The following is a 26,038-nucleotide window of genomic DNA, read 5'->3' on the forward strand; positions in this document are numbered from 1 at the left end:
CTATGGACATATACCACATCGCATAACATCACATATACAAGCCCACACCAACAGGCGAAGACACCACACATCAAACATCAGAGATCATCGCGGCCGGGAACTAAAGGCACAGTCCCAGTCCCAGGACTTCCATCTCTCCGCGTAAACCCCGCCTGCCTAACACGCAGTCCAAAGTTCGTAAGCATAATGACAACCAAACCAAGACCAACAACCGTGGGCCCCCATTTCTCGTAGTAGACACGCTTCACGTCTCGGCGCTTGCGGATCTTGTCGACGCGCCAGACGTACAGCATCAGACTGTAGATGAGGGCTATGGCGGCGAGGATGGTGAAGGCCCATGAGCAAGCGAAGGTGATGTAGTCTTCGCCGAAGTTGAGGAGGGTGGCGGCGATTGTGCCGAGGAGGATTGAGAATTCGAGCCATGAGAGGAATGTGCGCTCTGCGGCGAAGTAGACTTTGGGTTCGACGCGGACTGGGACGTGGATACCTGGATTAGAGCGTTAGAGATGCAAATGCGAGGTGAGTCAGGAGGGGAATGGGTCTTGCTTACGTTTGCCCTTCGGTGCCTCGAACTTCTTAATGGTTCGCTTGTTGCCTATGACGGCAATGCCGTTTTGTTCGGGGGCGGGCATGTTCGTTGGCATAGGTCTGGGAATGAGTGATTTGAGCAGATTGACTGTTCCGGTCGTGACGCGATGAGTGTAGTACTTCGCCAATTGCTCATAATAGTATCTACCACCGACACGTCGGGCTTCTTCCAGTTCGTCGGAGTCGATGGACTCGTCATCAGAGTCGTATAGCGGGTAATCTTCGTCTCCAGGAAGAGGTTGAGCAGCAATGCGTTCTTCAATGTCCAGCGTGTTCCCGTCAGTATCCGCGAAAAGTATCTGTTCAGCTGTGCCGTAGCTCGACTGGCGACGTCTGCTGTCTCCTGGCGACGAGTCATCGAGCAGATCTTCGTCTGACTCTTCGTCGTCTTCAGGGGTTTCGTTTGCAGATAATGAGGTGCTTGTCATTGGCCGCTGGATACCGAAGTGACGTGACGCAGGCTTGCGGATATCAACATCCATCTGGGGCATCCAGAATGGCAGTAGATTGATCCGATCGGGGAAAAGGGTTGCAGTTCCGTGAATGAATTTGCTGTACTTCGGCACAGCTTCCACCAGGTGGCTCGCCGTCAAGTCACGAATCCACTTCGGTGGTTCTTGGCCGGCCTGTGTCTGCAGCTTGACTTCCAGAACCGCGTAGGGGAACCGCTCAACGTCCTCGGGCGGCAATTGTGAGAATGGCCAATCAACACCAATATCCATCCTACGCCAGTTGTTACCTGCTCTCCGGCGGCCATCAAGGTTATCCTCTCTGGTCATAGCTAGCTCGGTGTCCAGTGAGATACGGACTCTGGCATCTCCGGGGAGTTGGAAGGCGGTCCGATGATAGAATGATCTAGTGACCGGCACCAGCCTGCGAGTAATGACACGATATTGGATCTCTCGAGCCAGCTGCTCCAGATCAGCAATTTCGTCCTCGCTCTTCTTCTTGTCTTTGCGCATCTTCTCAAAAACCTTCTCCACCGTCATTTTACCAGCCAGGAAATCATTCACATTCTTCTCTTTGATGGAGAACCGTGCCTTGACTGACTTCTCTCCGGTCCAGTCCTCACGGTGAGTTTTCCGTTCAACGAATATTTGATCGCTGTTCATGCCACCGTACCACCGAAGCCGAATGGCCTCGGCTCCCTCGGTCTTCTTGAGACGTCCTTCATACAATTCCCAGGTATCGGGGTTATCGTAGTAAATGGAAGAGATGGCGGAGTCGTCTTCTTCAAACTCCTTGCTCGGGTTGAAAACAAGAACGGGCAGATGCTATGCTATGTCAGCGTCAAGAAGTACTCGAGGTAGGAAGAGAACCTACCTTAAGGATGATCAACTTTAGTTCTGTGATGTTGTCGGGGTGGACCCAGTACTTCGTTGTTTGGCGGACGAAGTTCTGTTGGGAGCCACCAGCCGCAGAATCTCCCTTGATGGGGTTTCCTTTGGTTCGGACGAGGTCATACAGCTTAGACAACTTGACAACGAATGCATCATAGTTATCCTTGAAGAAGGGCTTGGCGTTGAGCCGGGCAGCAAAAACCGGCTTGAGATGCCATTGAGTTTGTTTCTGGATCCAATTGTTAATTTATCATTTCTGTAAAGCAGCTCCAAGCATGGCATAGGCTTGCATACATCGTGCTTCTTGATGATCTTTTGGAACCCGGTATAGTTCAACTGCGTGAACTTGGCAAGATCATGAACGTCCGCAATGATATCACTCAGGACCTGCTCAAGCGTAAGGAACTCCTCGTCGGACGGAGGGTTCCTGCTCGACCGGCCATTATTGCGAGACTCATTGCTGCTGTTCAGACGCGAAACGACGTCATCGACATCCTTGTCGCTCTGTTGTATCCGCCGGACGATCTCTTGGCTCTTGATTTTCTGGAAGTTGAAGACCTTGTCGAGTTCACTTTCAAGCAGGGTCACGAAATGTCGCTCATCGTCCTCCGTCCATGCTTTTCGGTCGGGTTTCGCGTTATCGGAGGTCGGTTCTGTAACGTAGCCGGTCTTGAGAGCCTTCTTTAGACCTTCATAGTTGATGTAGTGCCAGTAGTAATCTTTGATCATAGACGAGCGAAGATGCTCGCCGAACCTGAGATGAGGATATCTTCAGCAAGGTATATCGTGAGGAATTGGCAGGGCCAGCGCAGATTTACCTCATGATGTCGGCCTATAGCAGGCACAGGAGCAGCGCCGGCAAACGAACTAATTGGAGCGGCGCACGGGGGATACAGCTTGCTCGGCGATTGGGCGCGAGTTGGAGTAGGAAGCAGTCGAGGGGATACAGGAAGCGCCGGAGAGGGGGAAGAGAAGAAATGAAGAAATTGATTGCGGCCCGGTCGCAAACGATAACAGACTCGGCCGGCGAGTGGCGGGGGTGGTTTAGAGCAATGTCAGTGTCGTTAGTCTAGTCTCCGGCTGCGAAGCTCTGGAGACAAACTGAGAGCGGCCGCAGCTGGGTGGAAAGCTCGACGCCAAAGTGGGACTAGCGCCGGCATGGCTCCGGGCACGTGCCTGCCACATCCATCGTCAGTCCTTCTCCAGATCCAGCTGGATTAGAACAGCCCCCCTGACGCCGGCGTTGTCTTCCACGAAGATCAATGATATTGGCATCCTTGGCTGACCGATCGCATCTCAGCACGATGCAGCCTCAGATGAGCATCAGGCGTCGCCACACCAACAAGCCAGCCGAATAATGCACACTAGTGTCAGAGACGGAGCAATCCGGTTAGCACCCGTTATGGGGCTTCATCGGGGGACTTTTCCACACGGGACGAGGATCACTCTCAGCCACTCGATTGAGCAGGTGCTCTCTTTAGCTCTCTGTCGTTTTCCGCGCCAACCTGTTCTGGGCCTGGTTAACGTGCTATCAATATGCATTACTATATTCTCTAGACAAATACTGGAATCCGCGTCGAGTTTGACACGATTACCATCGGCAAGACCCACAGGAGCAGGAGACCTACACTTATGTCGACTACCATGTCAGTCCACACCTAAGCAGGTTGGTGAGGCCCTTGCTAGTACCCATGAGATCTTAAGCAAACTTATCAAAAAAAGCTGGGTTTGGATCATAGTGCCAAATTGTTAAAAAACTATAACATGAAGCAGCCCGGCTAGCTCAATCGGTAGAGCGTGAGACTCTTAATCTCAAGGCTGCGGGTTCGAGCCCCGCGTTGGGCTTTAATTTTTTTGCCTTTTTTCCATGTCAAAACAGCTTATAAGAAGGGCGTTATAGAGCTTTGTAGGCTATTAAGGATTTCTATAGACTCCGTGAAGATGTGGTTGAAGCGTTTTGTTGAAAAGCGGCGGGTTGATAGTCTAGGCTGAATGGCTTTTGGGTGTTGCTGTTCGCCAGGGGCAACGGAAAATATATATCGATCGACAATGGTGAGCGTGCCTTGCAGATAGGGAGTGGGTAGGTATCATTAATAGTACTGTTGGACAGCGTCAGAAAGCAAGACACCTTCCATTGGCAGTGGCTTGACTGGATACTCTGCACTGTACTCATTAAGGCAAAGCTCTTACTATTGACTATTGGGCGCATGAATGCCATAATATGAGAGGCGGCGGCTAACCCGAGAGGTGCCGTACTATCAGTATGGGAGGTGCCGAGGGTTAGGGGATATGATGGGTAATTAAGGATAGCAACGAGTGGCCACCAGCATGCCCTTTTACCTTCGGGCGATACCCCGGCCCTATATCGCAAGTCATGTACAGGTTAATCCGGCGACTACAATAAATTAGACTCCCTATGCAGTATGGGAGGGGAGATAGAAGCAATACGATATCATAAGTTATGCATTCAATTCGCAATATATTAGGACCATCCCGCATGATCAACCAGCCAATACGAACACCAGACACCTTTCACAAAGCCATCTATCTAGAGCCACTCGTTGGCGTAGTTCGCATATTAAGTATGTACTCCATCGCATCATATCCTCATAACCTGACCGATGCCAGCTCAGAGACCCGCACCGGCAGCACGACGAATAGTCCTCCGTGCACCTTCACCCAAGATGTTCACAACACTCTCCGACTCGAGTGCGCGGACAGCCTCCGTAAACTGAGCGCTATCAACCTCAGTACTTGCCTGCTCGCTCAATACCCGGTAGACCTCCGCCCAGCGGGCTGCGCCGCCCCCACTGGCCAAGTCATCGATCACCCCAAGAATACCGCGCTTCAAGGCCTCCTTGTTCCGTCTCTCGCTTGCGCTCGTACCCTCCGTGAGCAAGCTCATGTCGATCAGTCCCGTTCGGGAGTCGGTTGCTGCTTGCTTGATAGCAGAACGGATCAAGCGCACGGCTTCTTCAACGTCATCTGCGGTTACCTCTGCTGAGAGGCGCATGCGTGCGTGAGCCTCAGAGAGACGAATCATTGATTCTAGTTGACGGGTGGTGGCGGTGATCCGGCGATCCGCAGAGCGGATGTCGTCCCCAAGCTTACGCATGTTCACGTAGGCGTCCGAGAGGGCCTTACCGGCCGCAGGCGTGAGAACAGGGTGCACCTTAGTTTTAGCGTAGGTGATGTAAGCCGTTAAGAATTCGATGGGCTATATAGGTTTAGATCGTCAGCGATGGTATGACAAACGATAGTCAATGTTTACTTACCAAAATTTCTCGTTCGCTTGCATTCTCCGGCCTGTCCTCGAGGTACATGTTGACAAGGTGCTTTGCGAGCCTGCGGTCCTCTGATTCGTCCACACGATCAAGAACAAGGTAGACGAGGTCGAAACGGGAAAGGAGGGTAGGGGGGAGGTCGATGTTCTGTGGAACTGGTAGGTTCGGGTTGTATCTGCTGCCAATAGGGTTGGCTGACGCAAGAATACTGGTTCTAGCGTTCAAAGTCGTGATGATGCCCGCCTTGGCGATGGAGACCGTCTGTTGCTCCATGACTTCGTGCAACACAGACCGGGTAGACTCGTTCATCTTGTCGAATTCGTCAATGCAACAGACACCTCCATCCGACAAAACCAAAGCACCGGATTCCAAAACCATTTGGCGGGTCTCTGGATCACGAGTAACGTAGGCAGTAAGACCGACGGCAGATGAACCCTTGCCGCTAGTGTATACACCACGCGGTGCGATCTTGTGTACATATCGCAGCAGTTGGGACTTTGCAGTCGAAGGGTCACCGCAGAGGAGTACATTGATATCACCACGATAACGTGGGTTGCCACCCTTCTGAAATGACTTATTGGTGCCGCCAAACATCTGGAGTAAGATCCCTTTCTTGACATCGTCCGCCTCGTAGATACTAGGGGCGAGTGACCGAGCAAGTAGTTCATATAGGTCAGGCCTCGTCGATGTTCGTAAGATCTTTTCCTCTTCCTCTGCCGAGATCTTGCGTACCTGCTCGGCATCTCCAGCGGCCTGCTCAGAGAGCTCTTGTTCGACGGTTGAAACATCAATGCCCAACTTCTTGCGATCGATCTTTTGCACGTGTAGAACATCGATGTATGTCTTGAAAAGGGTCTTCTGGGTTCGCTGGCGCGGGTTCACTCGCACAGGGTTGGAACGGAAGATACCAGTCACCTCGACACGATCACCTGCTTTGCACACATCTACCAATTCGTCGTACACACAAAGCGAGACCGAGTGAGGTGTTTGACCATCGGGAATACTGTCGGGGGTCTCCTGTAGCTTGATGACCTGCTTGTCGGCAAACACGCAGCGGTTGTGAACGATCTGCATCGAGTTCTTGTCCTGACATACTTGACGCGGGCAGACCGTGGGCTCGGCAATCTTGCCGCGATCAATATCCACTTGGACTGAATGATTGCAAGTTTGACAGCGGAAGAAAGCTATTTTAAAGAGTTAGCGTACACTGGCGTGTCAAGAGCGATACACATACCTTCTTTCATGTCGGGGATAATGGGTGTTGCTCGAATGACCAAACCCTTGATGCTCACCAACTTGTCCATATCTGAGAGCTGTCAGTTACAGGTTGCATTTTGCATGCTAGAGTGAAGACATACCAGCGGGGTCGAGGTCTCTCATATTGACTGTAGAATCGAGTCCGAACGGAAGAACCTTGTACGGCCTGGTCTCTGCCTCTGCCACAAGGTCGGGTATCTCTGTCGGGGGCATTCTGCCAGTTTCGCTCATCATATCCGAGCTCAGCTCCCTGTTATTGTTATGGTTCCGTTGGATTTGAGATCGCAGTCGCTCCATCTCCTTGGCAGCCAACTCAACCATGACATCGCGTACGCTCTGATCCATAAGCGGGATGATTTCTTGAGGATACGCCTGGAGCTGATGCCACAGCTTTAGGGTGGGTGGATATGCTTTGAGGTTCTTCGCATCCAAGTTGAGACTGGTGACACCCAGCTGACGCATTGTGTTGAGCATGTCGATGTATTCCCGTTGCTCGGCCATATCGCCCATCCGCCGCGTTTCATCCTCTGTTGCTCCTTCGGCCCACAAACGGTATTTCGCAGTAAAGTTGTGAAGGAAGTTTTTGAAAGCGGACATGGAATCCTGAATAGAGATATTTGTACCCCAGATCACACGAGTTGAACCACCGCCCATCGCCTCTGCTTCTGAAGTATCCGGGTGGATATTCGAGAATGTAGCATCAGACTGAAGCTCGCCATCGGCCGCAGGAATTCCATTTGCATCCACAAAAACTCTGCGTCTGCGACTTGGGGTTGATCCAAAGCCTCCAGAATGAAGGTCACTGCGGCGGGAGGCGACACCTTGCCGGGAGGGAACGAATAAACCGCTGCTGCTGCTGGGGATATCTGAGTGAAATGTTTGGCGGCCGGCGGTACGAGTGGGACTGGAGCTGGACACGTATCGAATAGGGGATGAGTCTGTTCCTCGTATATCAGCAAGTGAAAACGATACCTCGTGTGCAGGTATTTACCTCTAGGGGCGGCTCCATTTGCGCGTGGCGTCGTCTCGCCGTCATCCATGGCGGATGAAGTTCTCAGAGGGGAACTGGGCTCTTCCATCCTGGCATCCGGCGTCTCGGCACTACTGTTGTTTCCGGGTGTGGATTGGAAGAAAATTGGAGATGAGGATGGGTTAGCGGCTTCGCCTTGTAGTCGCCGCGAAGCACGAGGAGTAGTTTGTGGAGCGTTGCTGGAGCGTGTTGAGCGAGCGGGTGATGCGGTAGCGGAGTCCCTCGCTGGACGGCCCCCACGGCGAGAAGAAACGGGCGAAGACATGGGATCGGGGTTGTCCAAAATTCGTCAAGATATAGAAACAAATGAAGCGGAGATAATTATGCAATGGGAAGAGTTGAGGATTGGCTACCTGAGTGGTTGTAGAGTGAAAATGTAGCGGCAGCAAGGAGGAATGTTTGAATTGAGCTGGAGTGCCGGTGGTGGACAACAAATGCTAATAATGCAACCCGAAGAAATTTGGACCGACGCGCTCGGACGCGTCTCGAGGCAACAGGGCGCGTAAAGTGCTTCCTATTTAGGCGAGCGCGACAGCAAAATGCACGTCACCGTACTTAGAAATTTTGATTTGAATATAGACGCAAAATATGAAAGCTTTTTGTATCAATTCCTCGATGGTCTAACGGTCATGATTTCCGCTTGTCACTCCTTAACATAAGGAACAAGCGCGGGAGACCTGGGTTCGACTCCCAGTCGGGGAGTTTTTTTTGGCCTGGTGCTTCCTTACTAGCCTTAGACAAGCCTCATTCAACAGAGTTGACCACCACAGGTGTAGAGAGAGAAGAGCTCCATCCACAGGTCGCTACTTAAATGAGTAATTTCTTCTTGAGCTACATTTCATGTGGATCAAGCCAAAGAACTCTGAAACCCGACTGTTCCATAGCAAATTCGCTTCCAACAGCAAGAAGAAACGGCGTCGGTATGTATATTTAAGAGCACGCATGGTTGGGGCTACGTAAGGCTGACGCATGAGAAAGAGGCAACTTGTACAAACATGGATCCTAAGTTACGGAATACAAAGTAGTCTCTTAAACATATGCCTTTGGGCTTAGAGGAGATCCTAGAGCCTGGAACCAAAGTAGTATATCAGGATCTATTGCAGTCGGCACCGGCTCATCACGGTAATGATATTATAGATCTATTATAATAGTTTAAAGCAGTAAAGTTATGAAGAAAATTAGAAAAAATGGCTCTGGAAGTGCAGTTCGCAGTTTCTATTAATTTATTGAGGTTATAACTTTTATACCTAATGGCGTTTTCTATACATGTGCCCAGCCATTGGAGATAAGAACCTGCATCTTGTCAACCAAACAAAGGTCGCTAAATTTCATGACGGTTCTTGGAATAATATTGCCAAAGTGCGACTCTTCTCTGAGCTACAAAGTTCTGGAAAAATGTTAGTGTAGCCCAACGCCGGGGTCTGTTCTTCCAAATACCCAACGCCATATATTATGGGGACAGCCAGAAAGAATGAACGGCTCCATATGTAGCACTAGTATAGCCAACACGAACATGAGGATTCAGGTCGACGCCCCCGGTCCTGGAGAGGGGGTTGTCCGCGTGGATCAAGCAGCATTCGGAAGCCCCGAGATAGAATTGCGCTAGAGAGTCGGGGATGCCGCGAAACCATAGTAGTGTAGGCAATAGAAAGGCCTCTATGGGCATAGACACTTAAAGATCATGGTTAGCGAGGCGATCAAAAATAGAGTTATATATTCCTAGCGATGTTATAGAAGAAACGCTTGATAGACTCACCAATGCCATTGTAGTAGCCTTTGACGGGAAGAGGGGACATGCTAAGTAACGCACTCCGAGACTGTGCAGAGCGAAAATAGGGCCATGTTTGTATAAGGTACCCATCGCCCTCTGAATCGCGCAAAGCAAATATTTCATAGAGAGCAGGTGGTCTCATAAAATCTAGGGAGCATGCAGCAGAGTATCATTTGTGTTAAGTAATTTATTAAAGACATCCACCTTCAAGAGGTATTTGAAAGCATTGCTGAGATCATGGAAAGGTACTTAAACTCACGGTGAATACGACATCGTTCAGGAAGAGAATCAAATAGAATGCCCTGGCGTTGGAGATCCTTCAGGGGGCGCAAATCAAGTTGCGAGGCCGAGCCAAATAAGGTATACGCCTGAGCTCTTTCTTGCCACGGGGAGTGTTAACCCAACCCTTACTTGAAAGAATTGCTGAGATCTCATTTTGATAAGTTATGGTGGATAGTGTGATATTTCGTCGCACTCCAAGTCGGTCAAGCTCACGATCAATGTCGCGAAGCGCTCCCTTTGTTATCCTAAGTTCCGCTCTCAAAGACACTCACGAAGACATTTTCAGGTCCCAATTCCTCAGCCAAGCGAATGACTGCGTTGTTTCAATGACTTCGAAGAATAGCCTCGTTATTCCAACGTATGCTCGCGATGTAGATCCGTTTCGGGTTGGGGTGGCAGAGGAGATTTAACGGCAACCGCTGCTGTAAGTCGGCGATGATGGGCGTAATGATAAAGGGCGTCCAGGACAGTCCATAAAACCAAGGCTAAGAAAGCTTGAAGCAAGCAGCGACGCCGTCCATAAAGACGTGGTGTTATTCGAAGCAGAACAGAGGCCATTGGTTTTCGAGCAGGTATTCCAAGGCTCCAGTATCTCAAGATGAAGGCTGGATTGACGGTTCCTCATCCATCCTAGCCATTACCTTTCGCTTAAGGTCGCAAAAATAATGGCCATGGGATCCTTTCCTGCGTGTGGCATGGAATACCTTCTACTGAGAAACCTGTCCAAATCAAATGGTCTGAATGAGATGCCCAGTCCTTGCGAAAGGAGCAGTCAAGTAATATTATTCACCCAAAACAATTGATCATACAAACAAACAGCAACATGTCATAGATAACAAAGTATGAGGAGAACGACTAACCTAAGGTGGTGTTGACTAAAGCGCAGATCCAAGTGCATATCACTCTTATTGGTTTCCTGAAAGTTAGGGCTCTCCTGACTTCCGGGTCCCGGTTCTTTGGGAACTCAGACTCCTGGTTCTTAGCAATTACTGGCGACTTCAGCCTCGACTTGAATTTTTGACGACTCAACTATTTGTACGGACTAGCTACCTCTTTATAACTGTCTTGCACTTCCTATACTACCTAGTCCTGTTGAAGGAACATCTAAAATCGTGGGTGGCGATAGCCTAAGGTTTGTTCCGTAACATCAGGGTCTCACTTGAGAACAAAGAAAGGTATGCGAGTGTTTCATATGATGGTATCACCTGTGATCTGCAAGCCCCCAGCACCTGAGCGCCCACTTGACAAGCCCACCTGTAAATTCAAATTAGATCAGGAACCCATTAATTCCAGATGTTGGGGGCCGGAAGTATAGGATACTCCAGTCCAGGGCGAACAGCATCATCCTTTGTTTCGCGTTGGCCCCGAATTATAAGAATTTCCGCTGGAGACCAACTTCGACGAGCTAACAAACACCGTGATATTAGCTCGGACCGTATGTGAGCTATCGAATACTTGCCTCTTGTGGATATCCTTGATCTTATGGGACTTGAGTATTTATCTACATCATCTAGAGTTCATCTGGGCTACTATCTTGGCTGCTCAGACTTGATATTGATACATCGCAGTTCCACCACGCCCACGCAAGTGTCAACTAAGTGGGACTCCCAGATCAACCGATGCCTAAACCACCGCTAAACGATTCTGGCCTGCCTATATGGCCGTTGGCGGCAGGTCTACTATGCTAATAATGACCGACTTATTATCCTCCGGGCAGGTCGAGCTCTGCTCCAAAACGCCGGGCTGGATGCTGCTTCCAATCGTCTTCAAAGTGGCTCAAAGATCTGGTTGGAGAAAGTTCGAAAGCAATCACTGTCCGCAGCTTGGGAGCTCAACCTGCATCTGAGACGGCCTTATGGATGGTCGCTCTGAGCGTGGGCATGGTTTCCTTGGCTAAAGTCGAGAACGGCATGGTTGAATTTCTGGTAAACCATCTTCGCTTAGAGCGGGGGGTCAGCAAGCTAACAACAAGCAGCCAGCATTGACACCATTACTCCTGGTAGCCCAGATGTACATTTGGCGTGACCGTGAGCGTGGCATCGCACCAGGGACTAGCTCAGGGGTTTTCTGCATGTTTTTTGACACGGTTTGGGACCGTCGACTATACACCTTCTCAGCCATTCCTGTTATTGCTCTATTGACAATCTTTATAATACTCACGCACAAGGGCTCTCGACTCCTGCCCTCAATCAACATTAAAGAGGCGGTTCTCCCTTTTTCAACGCGTGTTGTAACTGTGCTGGTCATCATAATAGGCGCGGAATCCTCTGCTTTCGGTTTCCCTAAAAGCGAAACGGGGTCCATCTTGACACTGGGCGCGATGAAAGTTTTGATTTGGTATTTTACGACCCGAATTGTATGTCATGGTCTGCACCAACATGTTGATTGTTATACACTACTTACAAGTCTTCAGGCTGGGCAGTCTTCCTGGCACGCCGTTAGTACTGCTGGAACGTTTGGCATGATGGCCACCATCAATCCCTCCATATACTCCACAGACACCCAAGCTTTCTTGCAGCCCGCAGGGTGTCATATTGCTCTCGGCCAGATGATCCGCATGTTTCCATCACACTCGAAACTTAAGACGGCGCTCTGGTCCTTTTCCCTTATCCCTCTTGTCTTATTCATCAGCAATATGCTTAATATCAGAGCTGCACAATCTTCACTAATCCACTCCCGCAATCATCCCATTTGATCCCTCGTTCAAGACGCCAAAGTAAATTTCGAGGCCTTACTCAGAATCCAGTCCGAAACCTACGCAGCGGCCCATGACGAGTACGTCCATCGCTCCAGCGTTCAACCATCACCGGGCTTCAAAGCCTGGTTCGAGTACGCAAAGCTGCATCATTCACCTATAATCGATGACTTTGACACGCTCTACAGAGCCATTTCACCCTTCTGGAAGCAAAGTGGCAAGGTGTTTCTGGATGTCATGGGCCGCGCGTATAATGCGCGTAACGGTGGGTTGTGGCTCTGAGTTCTCGGGAAAGCTGGCTCAGACTTCCTGTACTCACCCATATCGTATTCGCGACAGAAGCATCCGGTTTTTATTCAATACAGCACTGGGAGAACTGCGCGGTACATTACATGACGTCGAAACCCGTGTCAATCATCTCGACGAGCCGAGAGTTATCGTTCCGCCAAACCCTTCGGGGTTAGGCTCTCAGAACGATGGACAATTCAATTTGACTAATATCTCCAAGCAATCTTCCTGGAGTATCCTTACGAAATTTTGCTCCTCCCAAGTGGACCAAGCAGGTCTTCACAATCAGGAGCACCACATAGAACCCGGACAAACCACCGCCTACATTTTGTCATCGATTACAGGACCGAACTAGACCTATGTCAGCACCCGGGGCATAGTGCTATGCACGGCTCGCTGACCAGTCCTGCGGCTCTCCGTCTGTTTGAAGGTCTAGTTCCAGTCCTTTCAACAGGGTCGTTGTCAACTATGAGCGATATCTTATACCCAAGCCCAGCATACATCGAAACCGAATTCCAGTACAGCGAACACCGCGACATCGAGCGGAATCGGAAGCGTAACAACCTCTACTGGGCCGCGTCTACAACTGGCGGATTCGTGACGAACGACCAATGGCCCCAGTTCCACCGACAACGTTTCGTCAGGCTGGCGCAGAACTTGGAAAAACGCCAGCATGCCTATCTCCATGAAGAAATTGTGGGCGAAGTCAGCCTTGCGAAATCATCTTTCCTCAAAGGCAGATCATTCGACGTCGCCTCCACAAAGGTGACATATGCGAGAAGCAGTACTGTAGACAGCAACACTCATATTTCAGACTCAAACCGTGGGTTTATAGAGACCGCGCCTTCCACTCCCCCTCCACTCCCGCCTTGTATTCGACACCTCGACACCGGCGGGAATGGCATCAGCGGGCGGGTCTACAAGCTCCCGGCGTCGAAATCGGCAGTGATAAAACAAACGCTTAATCGAGAGTGGCATGATGATCGTCTTATGCCATGGGTGTATTACCTACCAGTCTGCGGAGCAGGGTCGGGAGTTGTTTGCGAGGCCCTTGAGGGATGTGGATAGGACGGTTTATATTTATCGGTTATTGCTGGAGTTCGCGAGGTTGCATGATCAGGAGAGGTTGGCGTTGTTGGAATAGCCGTTTCCTTTCTGGACAACGGCGTAATGACGGGCTGTTGAGAGCTAATGCACAGCATCAACGTGCCCTGGGCCTTGAACAGGCAGATGGGATGGTGATCAGTGTAGCTAGAACCCTATAGAGACAGTAGTGATCAATGCAACAAGATGATGTATCGGGGAAGGCTACGTGAAACTAAAGCTGTCACAAATAAAAAGGAAAAAAAAACTCCCCGACTGGGAGTCGAACCCAGGTCTCCCGCGCTTGTTCCTTGTGATAAGGAGTGACAAGCGGAAATCATGACCGTTAGACCATCGAGGAATAAGTGATTCAAAGGTCTGAATTTTGCTAAAATTAATCAGCAAAATAGTTTCGCGTTGTCACGTCTATGAAGTAAATCGCTCGACCTGCACGTTGGTGAACGGTGCTATCCATACTGGCTTTATGATTTCTAGCTCCTCCAGCAATGTTCAGGAACAATCCCCACTTAGTAGAGAGTAATTGTCAACAAAGGTTCGTGACTGCAGCTTGACTACGGCCTTGCTTCTAGTGGTCTCGGCAGACGTCGACACACTCCCGACACCGCCACTTGAGCGACTGTGGAGGCGGGTGGCTGAGCGCCATACCAGACTTGGAATGGTTCTTCCCCTGAGATGGACGCCATGCCTAAACGGGCTCTTTACTCGCCACTTCATCGACAACCCTGTTGCGACTTAGGGCCCTTGGTAGAGTCCTTGCTGGACGCTTTGAAGATTGTTGATGTTGTTATTTTGGGATTCTAAGCGCCAAGCTGATTCTTCACAAAAGCGTCTCGTTTCATCAGAACCAATCCTTTGATCGACTGCAAGGGTGAATGAAACCGCCGCTGCGGAGAAGAGCGCTACGGGGGTCGGCCAAGTTTCAGCAGGCGCTTGATGTCATGCACTAAAAACCAGCGATCTGCGATTCCCACGAATGGGTGGGCTCCTCTGCCTCAAAGGGACAGTTCATGGGGGAGATCGATGATGCCTTTATCTGCAACATCTGCAACATTATCTGGCTCGCTCTTCTGACGTTCTTCGTTTCCTTCGTTACCCCTCAATCCCTCAACACGCTCAACCCACCGCGCGATCCGCCCTTGCCACTCCTTGACCGGACAACATTCTATCTTACCTGCAATATTGAATTCACTCCTTAGTCTTCAGATTTTGGTACAGGTCCTCCGGAATGTCCTGAGTACCTGAACTCCCTGATCGGTCGAACTCCCCGCTAGACCCCATCTCCTCGAATGCTTTAGCCGTGGCAATCTCTGTCCTCCATCGGCAATACTCTCTATATACGCGAACGGGCCTCGGCGTCGGAAACAATGGCAAATGATTTGGGTTCGGCCCTCGAGCATGCTGGCGGCAAAGGCCAAGCCAGAGAGGGTATCTCGATCAAAACGTTCGTGGCATCGCTGGCCGCTGCTATCATCATATTCGCCGTTGAATTTCTCCTATTCTTGATTCTAAAAGGGAAGCTCACTCGCATCTAGTAAGTGCTTTCGATGATTTGCCCTGTTATGCGAACCGCATCGCTAACCGCGCTCGCTTTTAAGCCAACCTCGAACATATTTGGTCCCTGACAGAGAGCGCACCAAACCATCACCTCCTGGTCTCTTCAAGTGGATTGCTCCTATCTTCAAAACCTCCAGCTCTGAATTCCTTCAGAAATGTGGTCTGGACGCCTACTTCTTTTTACGCTACCTGCGGATGCTACTTAAGATCTTTCTTCCTCTCGGCTGTATCATCCTACCAACTCTCCTAACTCTGAATAAAGTTGGCGGCAAGGATCACACCTACAAAAATGGTACGGACACCGGGGATCGCTGGAACGTGACCGGCTTGGATCAACTGGCCTGGGGTAATGTCGCTCCGGAAAACACGGACAGGTACTGGGCCCATCTGGTTATGGCTGTAATTGTCATTGTCTACGTGTGTGCTGTCTTCTTCGACGAGCTGAGAAGCTATATACGCCTTCGTCAAGCCTACCTGACATCTCCGCAACATCGTTTGAGGGCATCTGCGACCACAGTCCTGGTGACTGCGATACCTGAAAAATGGCTTTCTGTGGATGCTCTGGAAGGGCTATATGATGTATTTCCTGGCGGAATTCGGAACATTTGGATCAATCGGAATTTTGACGACCTTAACGAGAAAGTCAAAGAGCGGGATAGTTTGGCGTTGAAGCTCGAGACAGCATTGACGGAATTGATAATCAAGTGCAAGAAGGTCCAGATGAAACGGGCAAAATCCGAGGCCAAAAAGGCTGGGGGTAAGGGCGCTGAACAGAAAGAGAAGGAGATGGCCGATTCACAAGCTTCGAAGCTTGCCATGGGTGCTGGTATCAGCTCTGGTGACCCGCATCAAGCCCATACGCTTCGGGAAGTCCTGCACCGTGACAATGTCAGCGCACCCAGAACAGAGAAGAGAAAACACATCAATCCTCTCGAACCGGCCTTAGGCTTAGCAGGCGCTGTCGGCCAAGGTGTTGGTAGGTTAGGCAAGTCGGCATTTGGTATGGTCAAAAGACACGAACACAGCGAGTCGAATGGCGGCTCCGAGCGCTTTGCAGATGAGAACATGACGGATTGTCCTAGTACAGGAGACCCTACAGCTGCCCCAGCTAGTTCGCACGGAGAAGGCTCTCACCGAAAGAGACCATTTTGGAAGAGCAGACCCTCCAATCAGTCCAAGTCTAGCAACAGAACGGAACCAGATGAGCTCCCACTCACAGCACCGGAATCCCCTGTTGACGGACCAGAGGGTGAGCTTTCTGGCTCCGACGACAGCTCACCGGTAAGAGCACGCGCCGACAATGATTTCAACCTTAAACTCAACGACGGTGCAGAAGTTGAAGATGATACTTACCCGGTGGCATACAATGAAAACTTCGAAAAGGAGGACCTGGGTGAGCCGTTGTGGGAGAAGTATATTCGCAAAAAGGACCGGGACACCATGCGACTGCCGATCTTTGGCATAAGTTGGATGCCTTCAATTTGGCTTATAGGAAAGAAAGTCGACACCATCGACTACTGCCGCAAGGAAGTAGCTCGCTTGAACTTGGAAATTGAGATCGATCAACAGAATCCTGAGAAGTTTCCGCTCATGAACTCAGCCTTCATCCAGTTCAACCATCAGGTTGCTGCGCACATGGCTTGTCAGGCGGTCAGTCACCATGTGCCAAAGCAGATGGCCCCTCGAACGGTGGAAATCTCGCCGGACGATGTTATTTGGGATAATATGTCCATCAAATGGTGGGAGCGTTATCTTCGCACATTCGGCATCTACGCTATCGTCATTGGCATGGTGATTGGCTGGGCTTTTCCTGTGGCCTTTACCGGGTTGCTCTCTCAGCTCTCTTACCTTGAAGACGCATTCACGTGGCTATCATGGATAGGTCGGATGCCTGAATGGCTCATTTCGGCGGTCCAAGGTATTCTTCCTCCACTGTTTTTGGCTATTCTAATGGCCATCCTGCCACTCATCCTTCGCTTCCTTTGCCGAACCCAGGGCCTGCAGACAGGCATGGGCATTGAGCTCACTGTGCAGAACTATTTCTTCGCCTTCTTATTTGTCCAGCTGTTCCTGGTGGTTGCAATCGCATCGAGTTTCTCGACCATCTTCAACAATATCACAAATGTGACAAGCTGGCCGGAACTACTTGCCCAGAATATCCCCTTGTCGAGCAACTACTTTTTCTCGTACATGATTCTACAAGCGCTATCTGTGAGTGCAGGAGCTTTGGTCCAAATCTTCAGCCTTGTGAGCTGGTTCATTCTTGCTCCCATTCTGGACGGAACTGCACGCAGAAAATGGGCCCGGACAACGAACCTTAACCAGATGCAGTGGGGTACATTCTTTCCTGTCTATACCACTCTTGCGTCTATTGGTAAGCTTTTCCGTCGATATTATCATGCAATGAGCTAACAGTGTTAGGGTTGATTTACTCCGTCATCGCGCCGCTCATTATGGTATTCAACGTCATTACCTTTGGTTTGTTCTGGTTCGTCTACCGGTACAACACATTGTACGTCACGAAATTCCGCTTCGATACTGGAGGATTACTCTTTCCTCGGGCAATCAACCAGCTGTTTACTGGTATCTACATCATGGAGCTCAGCCTGATTGGTCTTTTCTTCTTGGTCCGTGATGACCAAGGAAATGTCGCCTGTGAGGGCCAGGCAGTTATTATGATTATCATGACAGTCCTCACCGTAGGGTTCCAAATCCTGATGAATGAAGCCTTTGGGCCTCTGATTCGTTACCTCCCGATCACGCTGGAGGATGAGGCCGTTCGCCGTGATGAAGAGTTTGCTCGAGCGCAAAGGGCGCGATTAGGATTGGCTGCCGATGAGGAGGAAGCAGACGAAACAACAGAGACTCTCGAGCACCAGCTGAAGGAGCGTGAACGTGCCGAGTTCCGGGACGCCGACGAGGCCCGAGACATCGAGTTGAAGAAATTCGAAGGCGGCGTCAACAGGCGTGCATCTGGACTCAGGCGCAAGGGACAAAGCCTTGATCCAGAGACAGCCGCCAACCTTGCTTCGTCTCGCCGACCCTCATGGGCTACTCAAACCTCACCCCGACGATCCAAATTCTTCGGTGCAAATTCGGAGGGCTCAGTTCCATCAATTCAGCGCCTGCGAGAGAAACTTGAAGCAGATACCGAAGCACAAGGCCCCGTACGACACCCCCGTGGCTCGGCACTGTTTGAAGGAATCCACGATGAGCTGGAAGATCTCACCCCCGACGAACGCGATCAACTCGTCCAGCGAGCCTTCCAACACGATGCTCTTCGCTCCAAGCGCCCCGTCATCTGGATCCCTCGAGACGACCTCGGAGTCAGTGACGACGAGATCTACCGCACTCAGCGCTTCAGCAAGCATATCTGGATTAGCAACGAGTACCAGGCACTTGACGGAAAGGGCCGCACGATATTCAGCCGCAGTCCGCCGGACTTTTCGGAAGTTGACCTCATTCAACTATAAATAAAACTTTCGTTTTTCGCCTGTACATAGCATGACCAAACGGCTTGCATGGACTTTCGCTTGTTTCATGGTTTATTTGTTCTTGGCTCCTGCTTTAGCGAAAGGCGTTTTTTGGACGTGATCATTCGTTTTCCTGTCTTTTTTTGTTCGAATCTGTCATTGAAGGTTCGCATTGCATCCCTGACTAGGGCTTTTGGGGGTCTTTGGCATACGGATGAAGTGCATAATAGTATACCCAGAACTGAGTTGATCAATAGAATAATCATTGATGGGAATTGTCCCCTCGTATGTTCACTTCTTCATATCCCATAGATCCATTTGATATTGCAACTATATGATCTCTACCAGCCCCTCAATCCATAAACTTACACAACGGAAGCCGATACTTCTCTATACTCCAATACGGCCTCCTCACCCCATCCCACTCGCCCTCCAACTTAGGCACCTCAATCTCCTCCCACTGCACATCAAACCCACCCTCAAAGAGATCCATCTCAACAACCTTCTGATAAACATCATAGCTAATCTGCCGATCGGCCCCCATCCCATTAAAGAAGCCCCATTTCCCGCCCTCCTGCTCTAGAACCCCAATGACCTGTTCCTGGAAGAACTCACGGAAATCAGCATACGACTCCGCGAAGGTGTCGTAGTAGATTGCGTCGAACATTTCGCCCTGCGCCACGAGGGAGGGGAGGATATCTTGCCATTTGCCCTCGTGAATTACGACGCCCGGTTTGGTGTCCCAGCCCTTGCGTTTCATTTCGGACAGGACGGTTGGGTGCGCTTCGATTATGTGGTGGGCCGAGGGGGATTGGGATTGGAAGAAGGTGTCGATTATGCCCATTCCGTGGCCGACGTTTAGGATGCGGAGGCCGGGGGTAGGGAGGAGTTGTGCCGCGGATTTGGACATGATGGAGGTTTCCCAGGACATCATTACGCCGTTTTGGTCTCGGTCTAGGATGCGGTCGTTTTGGATTGTTAGGTCTGAATTCAGGTAGCGGGAGCTTGTGACGTTGGGGTCTGCTTCTGCTTCTGCTTCTGCTGGTTCTGTTTGTTCGGTGGTCGTGGTCGTGGTTGCGGTTGCTGTTGTGGCATCGACTAGTTGCGGAGCAGACTCCTCTTCTTCTGCTGTGTTTGAGGCAGCCGTTTCAGCGGCCTCCTGCTCTTGTTCTCCTTCTTCATCCTCCATCTCCTCATCCGACAAAGCCTCGTACCCATCCAATCTATTCAACAGAAGCTCCGCCCTAACACCCGCATCAACGATCATCTCATACAGCTCTTTCAGCCCCAACCGCCGGGCAATACAACCCGGCGTCTCATTGTTCAAATCCAAATCATTCCAAATGGCGCCCTCCTGCAAAAGAAGCTTCACGGTTTGCACAGCAGACTGTACTGTGCTTTCCTGCTCCTGCTCGGGCTCACCACTATGCGTCTTCGTCTCCCCATTCGCATACACGCCGTTGGGCGCGCCGTTCGTCTTGGCCTCTTCTCCTTCTTCCTCGGACTCGCAGGCTGCAATGGCTGCGTGGAGAGGCGAGTAGCCTGTCTCGGGATCCTTGACGTTGGCGGGATTATTGGCTGCGTCGTTGGAGCGGAGGAGGCGGCGGAGTTTGGAGATGTCGTGCTGGGAGACGGCGAGGAGGACTTCTTGGACGGCGAGGTCGACGTCGATGTCGAGTTCGTTTAAGGGATCGGCCATCTGGGCGATTGTTAGTTGTAGTCCAGTGGTGCGCCTCTTGTGTTTCAGCGCGCAGAAAAGCGGGGTTGTCTTCTGGGCGGATCAAGACTTACGGTGGAATTATACCTCTGAATTGACCCTTTGTCCGAAATATGCAGATTGAGAGAATATATAGACAGCGTATGTCGCTGCGGAAGCTCAATGCTCGGTGGTGGGAGGGGAGAGTAATGTTCGAGAAATATTTCCCCGCCTTGATATAAAATTTCCGCCCGCCGCTCTTGTCTCCGCAGGACAAATGGTTCATAACGCACGGCTTAGAAGTAGCTCCTTTACTTTTTATTCTACTTCAAAACCGAGACAGTAATTTCCATGAATATTATGATAGAGAAGAGACACGATTCGCCTGTGCTGTGGTAATCCTAAAAACTATTTGTACAGATGACATGTTCCGCCTTAAACCACCTCAGAATGGGACGACCATTGAGCGAGTGGAACGGGGAATAAAAGTAGAAGATACATCTTCCAATTCACCATAGACAACCTTTCGTAAGAAATTTGATAGATTTGCGCTTACTTGTCGTTCTCCGCACCCACGTTGACGTTCAGACCAAGGCCTTGCGTATCCAGGTACAGCTTGTTCTTACCGCCGTTCTCCTGCAGAATCTGGGCAATGTGTCTGGCATTCTCAATCTTCCGAAGCTCGATGTAACTCTTGCTCTTCTTAATGGCGTCTCCGATGAGCTCGGCTGACCGGGCCTCACCCTGAGCACGAACGATGAATGCTTGCTTCTCCTGACGAGCCTTGTCGACAAGGAAGGCTGCCCGCTGGGCTTCTTGTTGCGCAACTTGCTTAGCTTCGACGGCGGCGGTGAACTCGGGGGAGAAGGTCAAATGCTAGACGGAGAGAAGTGAATGTTAGCACAAGACGCTCGAACCGGGGAGCCTTTATAAGAATATGTCTTTACCGTAAGAGAAACGTCGTCCAGAGCAATGTTGAAGCGAGCTGCCCGACGAGCGAGGTTATCCCGGACGAGTCTTGCAACGTTTTCACGCTGCGTAATCAGCTGGCTGGCGTTGAACTGAGCGACCACGCTCTTCAGGACCTCGTTCACGATAGATGGAAGCACCCGCTCATCGAAGTCTTGACCTAGGGTTCGGTAAATCTGAGGAAGAGCATCCACCCGTGGCCGTGACAGAACACGGCAGGTAATGTTCACCATTTGTAGATCCTTGGTACCAGTCAGGGAAGCAATGTTCCGCGGCTTCGCTCGGACGTCGTAAATAATGGGTGTTTCGATAAAAGGCATCGCAAAGTGGGTTCCTGAATTGAGAAGTATAGTTAGATAATTGTTTCGAGTAGAGAACACTGGAGATCTGGTGCTTACCTTCAGGGTAGATTTCCTTCTTGACACCACCGAATCGTGAGTATTTGATCGCGCGATGACCTCCATCAACTATAATCGGGCCATGAGCATATTGGCATACAACAGAATAGAGACTGCAGCCACAGGATCATCTTTACCGTTGAATAAAGAGTTCGACAGAGCCCATCCTCCAAGACCGAGTACAACCAGAGCTGCGGAAGCTCCCATGCCGCTTCCGCGACCACCACCACCTGGAAATCCTCCATAGCGGTTGCGGCTCTGCAGGATGACGTTGAGCCTCTCCCACTGTTCTTTCGGGATCCGAGACATGATAGTTGTGGTGAGATGCGAAAATGGTGTCTGGATGACAAGACCGGAAAGCCCTTGAGGTCCGCCTACTCGCGGCAGTTTCTCCAGATTCGGACACCGCCTTGGCGAGCTCTCGTGCCCCAATCCAGTCTCCGTGAAAGAACATCTGCCTCTCAAAAGCTTCAGGACTCATAAAGACGTGAATTGCTGGACTCATAGAAAAGAACCATATACAGGACTTGAAATTAATCTACCTCTTTTCTCAGAGTCTCTCTTGCTGTCGCAGAGCATCGCTTTGCTCACTCCCATTGTTACTTTGACATACTCTCATTTTCAACGCACCTGTATTCACTCCGACTGTCGCAAAGATGGGTCCAGACAGAGCAGGGAAAAGTGTCTTCCTGGGGAATATACCATATAGTATGTCAATCTCCTTTTGAGCTCGGTGGTTTTTCTCCCCTCTGAATAATACTGACATTCTTGCGCTAGACCTCACCGAGGAACAGGTCAAAGACATCCTTAGCACCGCTGGCACAGTGACGAAATTTCGCTTGATGATGAACCCTGAGACAGGGAAGCCGAAGGGTTATGGATTTGCAGACTTCGCCGATGCCGATGCAGCCGCCTCTGCCGTACGCAATCTCAATGACTATGAGATCATGGGCCGCAAAATTCGCGTGGACTGGCCTCACAACAACGAGAAAGACACCGTGCCAGAAGACTACTCGCAGCCACCGCAAACATCAGGCCAGGATGGACAACTGGGAGGCCCGCCGCTGTCTGCCCCCCTTCCACCTCTCCCGCCGGGCGTCGAACTACCCCCGCATCTGGATTGTCCAAACGCCATCTCTCAGACCCTCGCCGCTCTTCCTCCAAATCAACTACTAGACGTGCTCCAGCAAATGAAATCGTTAGCCACGACGGATCCTGCACGTGCCACAGAACTCCTGCGACAAGCGCCGCAGCTTGCATACGCCATCTTCCAGGCACTACTCCTGTTGAACCTCGTGGATTACAACACCTTAGGAGCTGTGGTGGAGCAAGCTGCGCAGCCTACAGCACCACCACCTTCTGCCCCTCCTGCGGCAGCATTTCCGCCGTTTGGCGCTGTTCCGGGGCAGGTCTCAACGCCGCCAATGATGAACACGCCCTTTGCTCAACCCCCACCGCAGCCGCCACAGCAACAGGTTCCCGGGCAAGAGGAGCTACTGCAGCAAGTTCTTAACATGCCCCAATCGGCTATTGACGCCCTTCCACCTATGGAGCGCAGCCAGATCATGCTGTTACGGCAGCAGCTAATGCAGGGTGGCATGCGGTAATGCAGCCTCGTTCTTTGACGTGACTCAGGCGGTGACATTTATTTTTGTATCTTTGACGATCTCAAAATTTCGGATATGGCGTAAATGGTTCGCTTGGGTGTCTTATGATTTGCTTCGGATGATACCTGAAAGGTAGCAGATGTCATGCTTCTCTTGTTTTGTTCTTCCCTATCATTTTCTACTTCCGGGCAAAAGCACAAGGCCATGTACTATCCAGTACTATCCATTTGCACAGAGTCGGCGTTGTTGGAGGGTTGGGAGTTGTTGACCGCTAGCACACAAAGACCAGCTACTAGGTATAACCAAGAAGAAAATACGGCTCGTATGCACTAGCTGTCTTGTCGCCTTGATTCACCATCGCTCTTGCATGATGTTCTCCTATTTCCATTATCCAAGCCCAATAGTTGCTGAGTAGCTGTATGACTATGAGGACCGGGAACCGCCGAGTTACATGTTATCCAAAGCTCCAGTTGGATGCGTCAACTCGTCTCGTTTTGGCCAATGCGACAACTTCGGCTGCATGCACGTTCCTTCCCGCTCTTTGTTCTTTGCTTTTTCTAACGTCCATCCTCTGATTGTACTATCCGTCCAACTCACCTTAGAACACACATTGTTGATCCCAACACTATATGGAGACTAAATCCTAGTCTCTGAGTCTGCACCATTTTTAAACCTCACAAGGCTACGACCACGATGCCCTCGAACTGTCCGCTGCTGATCCCTCAAGATAAGCACACAACTTGAATTCAATGTGATCGTCTTTCCCTGTTCGCTATTCCTCGGCGCTATGATCCTGCCATTGATACCTCCGCTTGTTTCGTCCTTACCGCATCTTCGGGTCATGGTCCTTTTCGGTCCTTTTAAGCTGCCCAGACAGGGCATTACGGAACCTGACATTCCCAAGAAGATGTCACTCACCCCTCTCAGATTACCTGACGCGCAGATTAGATAGCTTCAAAGTCCGCCATCTTGATCGTGTCACTCTGGACTTTACCCTCCTCGCCTCTCTATCACACCACCCTTCCTGACCGAAGCCAAACTCGCGTGCTTCCCATAAGCGGAGAGAAGATAATACCAAGAAGGGAAAGGTCTGGCTAAATTTTGTCGAAAAGTCTCCAGGCTTTGAGATCTGCAAATGGCTGCTCCAGACTTCAACGCTGACGTTCCAAGCGCGTAAAGATCGATGTGCCATCATGGACGATTTGGCAAATCACAGACGTCCATGAACGGGACAACAGTTCATGCAAGTGGGCTCTTGTACAGCTATACAGACTGGGATCGCAGAGAAGAAGGACACTACAATACTTTGCATTTCCTCAATCGCTGCCTTGCCCTCCTTCTTGAACTTATCTCACCAACCAAGAGTCTGATACTTGATCGACGAGAATTGGCCCTGTTGGGTCGGCCCGAGAGACACGAGGATGATCCGGAGATTAGAGACCATGGGGTATAAGTACTAATTCTGGGGTCGCAAAAGCGAGTTCGTTGGATCCATGCTTGTTACTTCGCCTTTATTACTGACTTCCTGACTGGCAGGAATGGATGCAAGCCTCCATATATTACGTGCAGCGTATTCTCTCGATACCTTGCTGGGACCGCGCTGAAAGCCTTGAACGAATCTCCCTATGAACGACTGGTGCAGTCCTGGCCGACGACAAACTGCCTCAGCCCTCCTGATCGGGTGCACACTGTAATCGAAAACGCTCTCTCAGTGCTTCCGAAGTCCCTCAGCAGTCACACATGGCTCCAAGGACCGGGACTTGGCAACTTGAATCAGTGGAAGACTCGGGCAGTTTATTCACTAAAAAAGGTATACCAGAAAATCGCCGACGCATTTCTCCTGAAGCAGCACACGGCAGACCTGCTCGGCGAAGGATCCAGAATTCTGTATAAAACAGTGCGACAGGGACTTGATGTTTCATTTCATCATGGGTTTGTTGAACGCCCGGCTATGGGCGACGAGACACTGAATGGCCGCTCCAAGAAGACGATTGGATCGTGAATCTCAATTATCTGCGAAGCGATCCGCGAAGGCCGTCATATGAACCCGTTGATGCAGTCGCTTGCTTCTATTGTTGGCAATGCAGACTATATAGAGACTCCAAGCCCAGCTGATTCTGGAATTGGACTTAACTAGTACTTCTTGTTGTGGCGTTTTCTTGGCCCATGCAAAGTCTGCTGTTATGCTCCTATAAAAGGCTGTTTACCGTCCATGTTTCTTTTTTCCAATCCACCTATTGCTACTTTGAAATATCCATCTCACCAAGAACAGAGCATACTAGTATTCTCCACAACAGTGAGACCGTAAGACATTTATCCTTGTGGGTTGTTGTGGTTCGCTGCAATTCATTATCCCTCAATGAGCATGATTCAATCTGTGAATGCATGGCCTAAACCATAACACCAGGTGGACAAACCCCCCCCAACCCACAAACAAACGCTCTTAGCAAAAAATAGCAAAGTATCCCTCCTACTCCCTTCTCTTTGATCTTTCTTTCTGCCCCTCTTTCACTTCATCTCCCCATCTCTTTAAACCTTTACCGCCTGTTCAACCCCCACCCCCCCTTATCCACGTGACATCCGTGCCCTACTCGGATACCATCACTCTTTTTCACATCAGGCTATTTCTTGGTTTGTTGTTTGTCTGTTTATTCTTTTCTTCTGTCCTGGACTTTATTTTTTGGAAAAGCCTTGGGAAACAC

The 26,038-nt window shown here is 50.4% G+C and overlaps 7 protein-coding genes and 3 non-coding genes across 10 annotated transcripts; 5 read left to right on the forward strand and 5 right to left on the reverse strand.

The window, feature by feature from the left end:
* Positions 1-77: 77 nt before the first annotated feature.
* Positions 78-7,764, reverse strand: BDV17DRAFT_284642 (MCM DNA helicase complex subunit MCM4; the record flags this gene model as incomplete). Its single annotated transcript, XM_073760566.1, has 9 exons — positions 78-487; positions 551-1,862; positions 1,912-2,157; positions 2,223-2,682; positions 4,634-5,145; positions 5,204-6,396; positions 6,447-6,518; positions 6,571-7,407; positions 7,461-7,764. The coding sequence occupies 9 exons, from the start codon at positions 7,762-7,764 to the stop codon at positions 78-80; spliced, it is 5,346 nt and encodes a 1,781-aa protein (XP_073611298.1).
* BDV17DRAFT_t130 lies at positions 3,701-3,773 on the forward strand. Its single transcript has one exon. It is a non-coding gene; the product is annotated as a tRNA-Lys (tRNA).
* Positions 7,765-8,108: 344 nt separating the features above from the next.
* Positions 8,109-8,201, forward strand: BDV17DRAFT_t131. Its single transcript has one exon. It is a non-coding gene; the product is annotated as a tRNA-Asp (tRNA).
* A 619-nt stretch (positions 8,202-8,820) lies between these two features.
* Positions 8,821-10,110, reverse strand: BDV17DRAFT_300963 (cryptococcal mannosyltransferase 1-domain-containing protein; the record flags this gene model as incomplete). Its single annotated transcript, XM_073764156.1, has 6 exons — positions 8,821-8,920; positions 8,960-9,170; positions 9,256-9,417; positions 9,637-9,787; positions 9,825-9,848; positions 9,964-10,110. The coding sequence occupies 6 exons, from the start codon at positions 10,108-10,110 to the stop codon at positions 8,821-8,823; spliced, it is 795 nt and encodes a 264-aa protein (XP_073611299.1).
* A 1,132-nt stretch (positions 10,111-11,242) lies between these two features.
* BDV17DRAFT_284644 (glycosyltransferase family 90 protein) lies at positions 11,243-13,679 on the forward strand (the record flags this gene model as incomplete). The annotated part of the gene is made up of 10 exons (XM_073760567.1): positions 11,243-11,339; positions 11,383-11,477; positions 11,525-11,908; positions 11,966-12,169; positions 12,281-12,481; positions 12,531-12,810; positions 12,891-13,231; positions 13,276-13,358; positions 13,444-13,536; positions 13,592-13,679. 10 exons carry the CDS (start codon positions 11,243-11,245, stop codon positions 13,677-13,679), a joined length of 1,866 nt encoding a protein of 621 aa, XP_073611300.1.
* Positions 13,680-13,886: 207 nt separating this feature from the next.
* On the reverse strand, positions 13,887-13,979 carry BDV17DRAFT_t132. The gene has a single exon. It is a non-coding gene; the product is annotated as a tRNA-Asp (tRNA).
* A 1,024-nt stretch (positions 13,980-15,003) lies between these two features.
* BDV17DRAFT_300964 (putative DUF221 domain protein) lies at positions 15,004-18,842 on the forward strand (the record flags this gene model as incomplete). Its single annotated transcript, XM_073764157.1, has 3 exons — positions 15,004-15,170; positions 15,235-17,567; positions 17,615-18,842. 3 exons carry the CDS (start codon positions 15,004-15,006, stop codon positions 18,664-18,666), a joined length of 3,552 nt encoding a protein of 1,183 aa, XP_073611301.1. The 3' UTR covers positions 18,667-18,842.
* Positions 18,843-18,844: 2 nt separating this feature from the next.
* On the reverse strand, positions 18,845-20,573 carry rmt2 (protein-arginine N5-methyltransferase). Its single transcript, XM_073755405.1, has 2 exons — positions 20,458-20,573; positions 18,845-20,365 (listed from the first exon to the last, which is right to left on the reverse strand). The coding sequence occupies exon 2, from the start codon at positions 20,363-20,365 to the stop codon at positions 19,019-19,021; it is 1,347 nt and encodes a 448-aa protein (XP_073611302.1). The 5' UTR covers positions 20,458-20,573; the 3' UTR covers positions 18,845-19,018.
* Positions 20,574-20,619: 46 nt separating this feature from the next.
* On the reverse strand, positions 20,620-22,054 carry BDV17DRAFT_274387 (prohibitin subunit PHB2). Its single transcript, XM_073759119.1, has 4 exons — positions 21,867-22,054; positions 21,730-21,798; positions 21,310-21,665; positions 20,620-21,238 (listed from the first exon to the last, which is right to left on the reverse strand). The coding sequence occupies exons 1-4, from the start codon at positions 22,036-22,038 to the stop codon at positions 20,915-20,917; spliced, it is 921 nt and encodes a 306-aa protein (XP_073611303.1). The 5' UTR covers positions 22,039-22,054; the 3' UTR covers positions 20,620-20,914.
* A 122-nt stretch (positions 22,055-22,176) lies between these two features.
* BDV17DRAFT_209823 (putative polyadenylation factor subunit CstF64) lies at positions 22,177-23,355 on the forward strand. Its single transcript, XM_073755407.1, has 2 exons — positions 22,177-22,437; positions 22,507-23,355. The coding sequence occupies exons 1-2, from the start codon at positions 22,386-22,388 to the stop codon at positions 23,334-23,336; spliced, it is 882 nt and encodes a 293-aa protein (XP_073611304.1). The 5' UTR covers positions 22,177-22,385; the 3' UTR covers positions 23,337-23,355.
* Positions 23,356-26,038: the final 2,683 nt, after the last annotated feature.

This window comes from Aspergillus undulatus (genome assembly GCF_047715775.1).
Source record: "Aspergillus undulatus strain CBS 261.88 unplaced genomic scaffold BDV17scaffold_67, whole genome shotgun sequence".
NCBI lineage: Eukaryota > Fungi > Ascomycota > Eurotiomycetes > Eurotiales > Aspergillaceae > Aspergillus > Aspergillus undulatus.

Excerpts from the sequence above, each read along its gene's own strand:
- BDV17DRAFT_209823 (XM_073755407.1), top strand. The coding sequence starts at position 22,386 with ATGGGTCCAGACAGAGCAGGGAAAAGTGTCTTCCTGGGGAATATACCA. Across the intron at positions 22,438-22,506 it reads CCTGGGGAATATACCATATA|ACCTCACCGAGGAACAGGTC; the intron begins GTATGTCAATCT and ends TTCTTGCGCTAG.
- rmt2 (XM_073755405.1), bottom strand. The coding sequence starts at position 20,365 with ATGGCCGATCCCTTAAACGAACTCGACATCGACGTCGACCTCGCCGTC.
- BDV17DRAFT_274387 (XM_073759119.1), bottom strand. The coding sequence starts at position 22,038 with ATGTCTCGGATCCCGAAAGAACAGTGGGAGAGGCTCAACGTCATCCTG. Across the intron at positions 21,666-21,729 it reads GAAGGAAATCTACCCTGAAG|GAACCCACTTTGCGATGCCT; the intron begins GTAAGCACCAGA and ends TTCTCAATTCAG. Across the intron at positions 21,239-21,309 it reads TGGACGACGTTTCTCTTACG|CATTTGACCTTCTCCCCCGA; the intron begins GTAAAGACATAT and ends CTCTCCGTCTAG.